General features: G+C 42.3%; 1 protein-coding gene across 1 annotated transcript; it reads left to right on the top strand.

Moving 5' to 3' along the window:
* Positions 1-9,359: 9,359 nt before the first annotated feature.
* LOC123106705 (putative glutaredoxin-C14) lies at positions 9,360-10,254 on the top strand. The gene has a single exon (XM_044528795.1). The coding sequence runs from the start codon at positions 9,480-9,482 to the stop codon at positions 9,792-9,794; it is 315 nt and encodes a 104-aa protein (XP_044384730.1). The 5' UTR covers positions 9,360-9,479; the 3' UTR covers positions 9,795-10,254.
* The last annotated feature ends 738 nt before the right edge of the window (positions 10,255-10,992 follow it).

Genomic DNA, 10,992 nt, shown 5'->3' with positions numbered 1-10,992 from the left:
CCACAAAATTTGATACAGTTTTTATTGAAGACAGTATGTACAGTATGAGCAGTGCAAAATAGAAACATCTCTTGTATATATCCTAATTTACCAGTTGTTTAGCACCATGGTACAGGTGAGAGCTTAGTGCAGCAGTCACAGGGATCAAAAGGAATTACAGAATAAAACAGCAAGGCTGTTAATTCAGATTCATTGTCAAGGCTGAACATACTAGTGATTACAAAACTGAACGAGCCAAGGCTGTTCATTCAGGTTCACAGGCAATCAACAAGATGGCCGAGATCGGGACCGAGCAATATACAGAGGTGGTGGGATCGGGGGGAGAGCGTGCGCGATACCTTGGAGGTACTACTGCTGCTGGTGCTGGGGCGGCTGGTTGCCCTTGGCGGCGGCCTTCTTCCTGGCCTTGGAGGGCTTGTCGGGGTCGTCATCGTCTCCTCGCGCACGGGCGCGCTGGCCATCATGGTTCCGGCGACCTTCGACAGAGAGGAGGGCGTCGGCGTCCTTGGAGTGGAAGCAGAGGAGGCCGAGGGAGCGGAGGCAAGCATGAACTAGTTGCTGCCAGCTCCTCCAGCTCGCTGCCAGCGCAGGCGAGCCTAAGCCTCCAGCCCGCGTCGTCGTCCCTGCTGCGACGGACGCTCACCACCTCCGTCCCGAACCGGACCGGCCCGAGGAGCTCGAACCGCCGCGCGAACTCCTTGGGGTACCTTAGCACCGGGGAACTTGCTCGGGTCAGCGGAGGAGCGGACCGTGACGACGACCACTGCGTCTTGAAGATCCTGGCCGCGATCTCCTCGTTCTACGATGGCAAGTTGGATCTGGGAGTGGGGAGAGGATCTGAGCCGCACGCCGTGGAGCAAGTCCTAGCCACCGCTGAGCCAGATCTGGGCACCGCCTGAGCAGCTCGGGAAGGGGAGAGGGTGGGGGCGGCAGCAGTGCGCCGATGGGAGAGAGCCCGCGGCCGCCGGCGCTGAGCAGCGCCATGGATCCGAGGGGAGAGGGTGCAGCTTTGCTTTCTTCGAGGAGGAAGGGTGCCGGGTGGGCTGATTGGTTTGGTTGGATGGCGGAAGGGGAAGGGCGAGAGGAGTAGGGCGTGGGGGATGCCATGGACGGCGGCGTGCTCCGCCGGAGGAAGGTGGCGGCCGCGATCTGGAAGGAGGAGGTGGTGTGGTAGTCAGCGGCGGCTGCATCACCATAGAAGCTACAGAGGAGCACGGTGCGCGGCGGTGGGACGCCAGAGCTTCGAGAGGTGGGAGGAAGAGAGGAGGGGGAGCTCGATCTGAGGGAGGGAGACGACGGTGGGAGGGATCGATGGCGGCGGTGGGGAGCGCCGTCGATGGCGGCGGCGAGGAGATGGGGGGAGGAGGGGTGCGATGGGAGGAGGGGATCGATGGGATCTGGGTAGGGTTTGGGTAGGTGGATGCGGGTGGGGTTTTCTTTTTCATTTTCTTTTTTTCTGTACATAAATGGATGGATGTGGTATGGAGAGATGGATGGATGGATGGGCGCCATGTCATCGATCTGTGTGACAACGAATTCCACCAATGGGAATAGAGCACATAAGATTGTGTTTTTTCTTTTGTTTTTCTTCTACTTTTTCACATGAAAAAACAAATATTGATCTCATATTGTGCACAAGAGTTCATCTTCAAATGCCAAACAATGTTGCCTAAGAAAGTTTTCATTTTCTTTAGATGAAAACTCAATTTTTCATTTTTCGAATGCCCAAAATGGGTTTAATTGTGAAGGGCCTACCAAATAATTGTTGCAAAATTGGACCAAATCAATTTTCTAAAATACTAGGCCATATTTAATGCACAATTGATCAAATGGTTGGGTTTCAAAAGCTTTTATCCACCTCTAGTGAAAAAGACAAATTACCGCTGATTCAGCAGGAAGCGAGTCAAATTTGAAATGTGGCTGCCTCATAGTTTCCTCTTTATTTTTTTCCAAAACTTATTTCTAGGTACATAAGTATCTATTTAATCAGAGGAACATCAAAAGTTTTCCAAGATTCAACCACTAGCTAGGAACGGTCAAGCTCGCCGTTTTGACCGCATTTTGAAATGGGCATAAAAAAATTCAAAAGAATTCAAAAAATTGGAAAACCTTCGCATTGTGTCATTATATGTGACCAAGTTTCCAGGAAAAATAATAAACTTGTAATATGGAAATTATTTTTAAAAAGTGTTCTCAGAAATGAGCTGTCATGCGTGAAGATTCATGGCTTTCAAGCCAAATGATCAATCTTATGGCCACATTCATGACATAGTTTGTTCAAATGATCTCATATTGTGCACAAGGGTGCATCTTGGAATTCCAAACAATGTTGCCTAAGGGAGTTTTCATTTTCTGTGCACGAAAAATTCGTTTTCCATTTTCCGAGCGCCCGAAATGAGTTTTTTGTGTGAAGGGCCTACCATATATTTGTTGCAAAATTGGACCAAATCAATTTTCTAAAATACTAGGCCATATTTAATGCACAATTGACAAAATGGTTGGGTGTCAAAAGTTTTGATCCACCTCTGTTGAAAAAGACAAATTACCGTCGATTCAGTAGGAAGTGGGTCAAATTTGAACTGTGGATGCCTCATAGTTTCCTCTTTATTTTTTCCAAAAAATATTTCTAGGTACAGAAGTATCTATTTAATCAGAGAAACATCAAAAGTTTTCCAAGATTTAACCACTAGCTAGGAACGGTCAAGCCCGCCGTTTTGACCGCATTTTGAAACGGGCATAAAAAATTCAAAAGAATTCAAAAAATTGGAAAACCTTCGCATTGTTTCATTATATGTGACCAAGTTTTCAGGAAAAATAATAAACTTGTAATATGGAAATTATTTTAAAAAAGTGTTCTCAGAAATGAGCTGTCATGCGTGAAGATTCATGGCTTTCAAGCCAAATGATCAATCTTATGGCCACATTCATGGCATAGTTTGTTCAAATGATGTCATATTGTGCACAAGGGTGCATTTTGGAATTCCAAACAATGTTGCCTAAGGGAGCTTTCATTTTCTGTGCACGGAAAATTTATTTTCCATTTTCCGAGTGCCCGAAATGAGTTTTTTTTGTGAAGGGCCTACCATATATTTGTTGCAAAATTGGACCAAATCAATTTTCTAAAATACTAGGCCATATTTAATGCACAATTGACAAAATGGTTGGGTGTCAAAAGTTTTGATCCACCTTTGGTGAAAAAGACATATTACCGTCGATTCAGCAGGAAGTGGGTCAAATTTGAACTGTGGCTGCCTCATAGTTTCCTCTTTATTTTTTCCAAAAATTATTTCTAGGTACATAAGTATCTATTTAATCAGAGAAACATCAAAAGTTTTCCAAGATTCAACCACTAGCTAGGAACTGTCAAGCCTGCCGTTTTGACCGCATTTTGAAACGGGCATAAAAAATTCAAAAAAAATCAAAAAAATTGGAAAACCTTTGCATTGTGCCATTATATGTGACCAAGTTTCCAGGAAAAATAATAAACTTGTAATATGGAAATTATTTTAAAAAAGTGTTCTTAGAAATGAGCTGTCATGCGTGAAGATTCATGGCTTTCAAGCCAAATGATCAATCTTATGGCCACATTCATGGCATAGTGTGTTCAAATGATCTCATATTGTGCACAAGGGTGCATCTAGGAATTCCAAAAAATGTTGCCTAAGGGAGTTTTCATTTTCTGTGCACGGAAAATTCATTTTCCATTTTCCGAGTGCCCGAAATGAGTTTTTTTTGTGAAGGGCCTACCATATATTTGTTGCAAAATTGGACCAAATCAATTTTCTAAAATACTAGGCCATATTTAATGCACAATTGACAAAATGATTGGGTGTCAAAAGTTTTGATCCACCTTTGGTGAAAAAGAAAAATTACCGTCGATTCAGTAGGAAGTGGGTCAAATTTGAACTGTGGCTGCCTCATAGTTTCCTCTTTATTTTTTCCAAAAATTATTTCTAGGTACATAAGTATCTATTTAATCAGAGAAACATCAAAAGTTTTTCAAGATTCAACCACTAGCTAGGAACTATCAAGCCCGCCGTTTTAACCGCATTTTGAAACGGGCATAAAAAATTCAAAAGAATTCAAAAAAATTGGAAAACCTTTGCATTATGTCATTATATGTGACCAAGTTTTCAGGGAAAATAATAAACTTGTAATATGGAAATTATTTTTAAAAAGTGTTCTCAGAAATGAGCTGTCATGTGTGAAGATTCATGGCTTTCAAGCCAAATGATCAATCTTATGGCCATATTCATGGCATAGTTTTTTCAAATGATCTCATATTGTGCACAAGGGTGCATCTTGGAATTCCAAACAATGTTGCCTAAGGGAGTTTTCATTTTCTTTGCACGGAAAATTCATTTTCCGTTTTCTGAGTGCCCGAAATGAGTTTTTTTTGTGAAGGGCCTACCATATATTTGTTGCAAAATTGGACCAAATCAATTTTCTAAAATACTAGGTCATATTTAATGCAAAATTGACAAAATGGTTGGGTATCAAAAGTTTTGATCCACCTCTGGTGAAAAAGACAAATTCTCGCCGATTCAGCTGGAAGCGGGTTAAATTTGAACTGCAGCTGCCTCATAGTTTACTATTTATTTTTTCCAAAAATCATTTCTAGGTACATAAGTAGATATTTAATCATAAATACATGGTTTGGTGGCGATACGTCGAGGTTTGGGCGATGGCCGAGGCCCCCAACTCTAGAGCGCGTAAACTCGCATGCCCGCCGCGTAACCGTGGCGTTGCCATGTGTTCTGGGCAGCCTAGGCATGTCTAGTGGGTTGGGCACTCCCAAGGTAGGTTCTAGGAAGAAAATCACAACATAAGATTCTCACGAGGAGACCGATCGATGCTCAAACATGAATTAGCAGCCAAGTGTTTGATTAGCGGTACGGGAAATGCACATGGACAATGGGCATGAGTTTTGGCTAAGGATGATCATCTACTAAGGAGAATGTCTTCACACATTTTTAGCTCAAAAGGAAGATCCTAGGTGGTACTTGCTTTGCAAAGTACCACGCTGAACAAAAATATGAATGCTGAAGCTGGGCTCAAAATAATGAATGGATTGAGTTGAAATTTGGTGGAGGATGGTTATTTGGGCATAGGAAAGCATTGTAGAAAATCGATACCATTTGGACATGCCAAAGTAGTACTTCCTTCACAATGCTCTTCTATGGACAAAAACTTGGGAAAACTAGTGAGAGAGATTGGATGAATGAAATGAGCTAAAAATTGGTGTAGGTAACTTACATAGGTATGGTCATGCGCTGGTAAATTTTCAGATCATTTGGGTAAGCCTAGCTAGTACTTACTTCACAAAGCTTCTCTCGAGGTCGAAACTTTGGAAATTTCCTGAGAAAGATTTACTAGGAAAATTGAGCTGAGTATTATCATGTGGCAATGATTTAGGTATGGAAGAGTGCCCGAAAAGTTTGAGGGTAATAGGAGGGGTCTATATAACACTTGCTTTGCAACGTGCCAATTTGGCCATAAAATATAAATTGAACCTGGGCTCACATAGATGATTTGACTGAGCTGCAATTTGGAGGAGGGTGATAATTTGGGCATATGAAGGAATTGTATAAATTTCATGTCATTTCGAGATATAAAAAGGTACTTCCTTCACAATGCTTCTAGGTGGACAAAAACTTTGGAAATTTGTCGAGGAAGATTTGCTAGGAAAATGGAGCTGAATTTTGTCATGTGGTAATGATTTGGATAGGAAAGAGTGCCCAAAAATTCCAAGGGCAATCAAGAATATATAAATAGCACTTCCTTCATAAAGTGCTGTTGTGAACAGAATAGGAAAATGAATATTGTTGAATTAGTTTTGAACTAGGCAAGGAAGGATTTTTACATATTTGATGAAGATATGACCCAAAGAATTTATGAGATTTTTTTGGGAATTTTGGGAATGACAGAAATATAGGTTGCTTCACAACCTAGGGCAAAAACTGCCACATGGACATGACACATAGGCAAAACTGATGAGGTGGCGCCTAGTCATAGCAACCCACCATAATTTACAAGGTTATGACCATCTATATTGGTCATGATCAGCTAGAAATAAGGTAGCAGACCAGTGCTATCTGCTTTATGACTATTTCGTCTAAGGAAATTACGACCTTTCTGACCAAGATGGTCGTTATAGTTTAGGGTTTGGAGCCCCCCGAACAGCTTTTGACCAATTGGCCTGAAATGGTCATAGATCTATGACCAATTCTTTCAGGGTCACTGACAGAAGGTCACTAGTTGACATATTTCTTGTAGTGTTACCGGAACCCCCCGGGGAGTCAATAGGCCTTATTGGGCCTTAGTGAGAGAGAGGAGGAGGAGGCCAATGTGGGGGCGTGCCCCCCAAGCTCAATCCGAATTGGGAGGGGGGCCGGCCTCCCTTTCCTTCTCTCCCTCTCCCTCTTCCTTCTTCTCCTACTCCAACTAGGGAAGGGGGGAAACCTACTCCTACTGGGAGTAGGACTCCCCCCTTGGGCGCGCCATGAGAGGGCCGGCCCTCCCCTCCTCCACTCCTTTATATACAGGGGAGGGGGGCACCCCATAGACACACAAGTTGATTGTTTAGCTGTGTGCGGTGCCCCCTCCACAGAATTCCACCTCGGTCATATGGTTGTAGTGCTCAGGCGAAGCCCTGCATCGGTAACTTCATCATCACGGTCATCACGCCGTCGTGCTGACGAAACTCTCCCTCGGCCTCAGCTGGATCAAGAGTACGAGGGACATCACCGAGCTGAACGTGTGCGGATCGCGGAGGTGCCGTGCGTTTGGTACTTGATCGGTTGGATCACGAAGACGTTCGACTACATCAACTGCATTTCATAACGCTTTCGCTTTTGGTCTACGAGGGTATGTAGACATACTCTCCCCCTCTCGTTGCTATGCATCTCCTAGATGGATCTTGCGTGTGCGTAGGATTTTTTTTGAAATTACTATGTTCCCCAATAGGCATGTACAAAATATACAATATAACACTTCATAATTTCATCCATGATCATTCTTAGGTGTCGTGCCACCTCACATTTTAGTTAGGCACATGTAAAATCAAAACACCAATCGCAAAATAAATAAATCAAAACACAACATAATAGAATAGGCAGTTTTTAGATTACGTAGTAGTGGGAGGGAACTAACCTAGGGTGGATGTCACACGCCCACAGTTGCATGGCGAACCAAATTTCCCCTCCGTCCCTCCATAATTACTGCCGCAAGGGCATCATTTAGATATGGCCTTTTTTAAAGTAAACTTCGCCATGGCTGCAATTTCGTGTACTTTGTTCGTGTCCAACACATCGACTAGTGTGCAATCATCGTTCACATGCTAGGATAGTCCTCCCGTGGTCATCACTGACTGGTTGCAGCTGACCCATCAATGATGAATCTCACCACTGAAAGGTGGCTCCATGCTGGTCAGTGTTGGACAGGTTTCTAGTATTGATTGATGACCAAGCCAAGACCACTTACGGAACACAAACTTTCATATATACTTTATCTATATTTCTTATATCTAGATAGAAAAACATATTTCTCTTTGATTGCTTGCAGGTATTCGACTTTCGTGATCATGCCCCTGCGTAGTCAATAACAACCCAGGAGTTCGATTGGTGCATAGGCGCAACATCATCCGACACCGTAGTCAATTGGTGATACCCTTTTACCTACCATGTGGTATTAGAGTTGTATTTTTTTAAAGAGCAAGCACACCATGTCAGAGTACTAACATGTGATGTTTTTTTAGCAAGCTTGATGGCCGAGATGCAGCAACATGCATGCACTATTAAACAACCTATTTCGTTATATCAAGATTGGGTTACTAATCATAGTTGAGTTTAAGTACGACCACATCATATATTCGTACTGTTGAGTTGCTGACCCAAAGGTCCATTCATTTAGATTTTTGAGTTATGTTCGCAATATGAGACTCCGCTCTAACTGTTGTTGCAACTACATGAATAAGCTCCACATGTCTATTCACCATCTATGATGTTGCTTTCGGAAGGTTTTAGATATTAAATGTGAAGTGCTACTGTGGTACTTATTTTGATGCTTGTATATTCTGGTACTATTTCATATGTTGTTATTGTGATGCCAATTAAGCAATGGTGGTTGAACATATGTTACGTTGGGTATGTTTGATGGATATGAAATATATTGTGTGCATGTGTTCAAATTTAAATTCTGGAGAAAAATATTGCAGGGATTAAATTGTGGAAAAATAAACGTAGTGTCCCGGTAATAATACTGCACATGGTTCTGAACAAGAAGCTGTGTGCAATAAACACATACAACAGACACAATTGTGACGTGATCAGCATGTGAGATGAACCAACGAATGCACCTGTTCTGCAGTGACAAAATTTGTGTGATCAAATCATACATCACGCACGGTTATGCCTTTCACATCATGTGCGAACGACGCTGCCGACGCACACGTTCACTGATAACAAATCGTGTGCATTGAATCTGTACAAAACAAATGATCCTGCCTTTTTCGTGTGTGCGATTCTCGTGAACAAAACACACGTTTCTTTGTTACTAATGTGTGGGATAATAGCCCAATCCCACAAGCTTACTAAATTGTGTGTGATTGACTGTGCGACACGGGCTTTGAACTGTGTGCAATGAGCATATATGTACTGGCGGGAATTTATATTTCATCTACTCTTTTGGAAAAAGGACTACAATTAAGTTATGCCCTAAAAGAAAATGATGATCCATGCTGAAACCAAAATTTGCAAGTAGAAGAAGACTATCTCTTACCAATATTATGAGTCCAGAACCTTCTTTTACAAGATTTTATATAGTACTCCCTCCGTCTCATAATATAAGATCGCCTTGCAAGCTAAAACAATTTGCAAAATGATCTTATATTATGAGACGGAGGGAGTACCTTAAATCTTTAGGCAAGCTTAACCGGCCAAATAAATGCATGCATGTGTGATCGAGGTCGACCTTGCCCATAGGCGAATGTATCAGGTTCCCTCGCGAGGTCAACCCATCAAAATATTCCGATATATATATGCTTTGGGACCTATTGAATAAAAGATGCATATATTATCCAAATTGATCTCGATCCATCCATACCGACCACTCAATACAAGTGGGCAGGCCACTGCTTGTTGAAGTTTGAACCCAAAACCGTCTAGTAATCGTATGAACTTTGCAATTAATTATATTCTAGTCGATGGAAGTCAAAGGTCACTTGCTATACGTGACATCACATATATAGATTCCTTCTAAATTACACTGTTAAAGATAGTGTGACACGTGTTGGCAATCTGGCATGTTGGAAACACTATAAAACGAAGCTAAGCTCCATGCTGCCAAACCATCCCAAATCTCCTTGCACACAAGCTCACTATAGCAGCTACAAGCTACTCAGGAGCTGACCAACACCCTTCCAAGAGCCTCCTTCCATCACTTTGCCGCCGAGCTCGACCACTGCGAGGTTACATCACAAGATGGACCGTGTGATGAAGCTAGCATCTGAGCGTGCCGTGGTGGTGTTCACCCTGAGTCCCTGCTGCATGTGCCACACAGTGGAGCGTCTGTTTCGTGACCAGCTTGGGGTCAATGCGCTGGTGCACGAGCTCGACCAGGACCCTAGGGGCAAGGAGATGGAGAGAGCCCTCCTCAAGATGCTCGGCAGGGGGCCGTCGGTGCCGGTCGTCTTCATCGGCGGGAAGCTTGTTGGTGGCACCAACAGGATCATGTCTCTACACCTCGGTGGCGAGCTAGTCCCCATGCTCAAGAGTGCCGGTGCTCTCTGGCTATAGAGAGCTAGTTCAAGAGACGACCTAACTCTTGTACAACTCGGAGAGATAAGATGGTCGACGAGTAACGTGTGAGTTACACATTTTCCTAGAATAATCTAAGTGACCTAGTGTGTATCAAGGAAGGTTTTTTCACTCCTACCTTGACAATCACAAGGTTTAATCTCGCTGGTAGTTAAGTAGCGAGTGATGTGCGTGGTTGCTGTAATAATATTCTTCTTAAGTTTTTGTCATATCTAGATGTGTGCCTATTCACTCGCCCTTTTTTCATGACCTTGTTAAATTAATATATGTGCATGTTACATGTAAACGTTTTCATCCCAACCGTATATTTTCGTGAAGTACAGGTTGGGCTACCCATTTGCTATGACATGTATCGCAGTGCTACTTTGTTTCTTTGCTTGGTGGATTTATATATCCGCACACGATACATTAACAAAAAAGAAATTCTTTTTCGAAAACATAGTGACCCACGGCCTCTGTATCATTGTGTTGCACATATCATCTTTATTAAAAATGTATCAAGTATTCAAAACTGTCAAAAAAAAAGAAAAAAAGAAATGCTCAAGACCCAACCGATCTGTAACACGATTACATGACTCAAACACATATCCTGTTACCACTCCACAACCAAACCAGATGGAGATGGTATGAATAATTAACCGAAACATGTTTTCCTGAATGTCAACGCAGTCTCCAAGATGTAGATAAGTTTTTCTGCTAATTTATTTTGTGATATAATGTTAGGAAAACATCTTCCAAGGTTATTAAATCAACTCATGTACTTTTTAATCATAATCTATCCAATCTAAATATTAGAAAGGATATGTGCAATTAAAGTTTGAAAAGTATCTAAAATGCACCAAAGACATGTTATAGAACTGGAAAGTGGAACAAGTCTCTTTGCATATAAGATCACTATATAGCACGTGAGTTCTCGTACTTTTTACTCTTGTGTGAAAAATCGCATTTGAAAATTTGGTTTGCAACGAGTATCTGGAAATTATGTGTTATAAATTGTTTCAACTCAGGATTACTAGTCAGGGTCAACTTCGACATGCAATCTTCTCGGCAGAATACTCCTCGAAGCTTTAGCATACTTCTCTGCTGCGCAGAAAACCCTTACTAAAGTTTATAGCAAACTTCTCGTGACTCCAGGGACCATATCTCGGTGTGTGCATTAGCAAACACATTAGTCCCT

This window comes from Triticum aestivum, chromosome 5A (genome assembly GCF_018294505.1).
Source record: "Triticum aestivum cultivar Chinese Spring chromosome 5A, IWGSC CS RefSeq v2.1, whole genome shotgun sequence".
Classification (NCBI taxonomy): Eukaryota; Viridiplantae; Streptophyta; class Magnoliopsida; order Poales; family Poaceae; genus Triticum; species Triticum aestivum.
This window is presented reverse-complemented; position numbering and strand designations above follow the sequence as displayed.

Excerpts from the sequence above, each read along its gene's own strand:
- LOC123106705 (XM_044528795.1), top strand. The coding sequence starts at position 9,480 with ATGGACCGTGTGATGAAGCTAGCATCTGAGCGTGCCGTGGTGGTGTTC.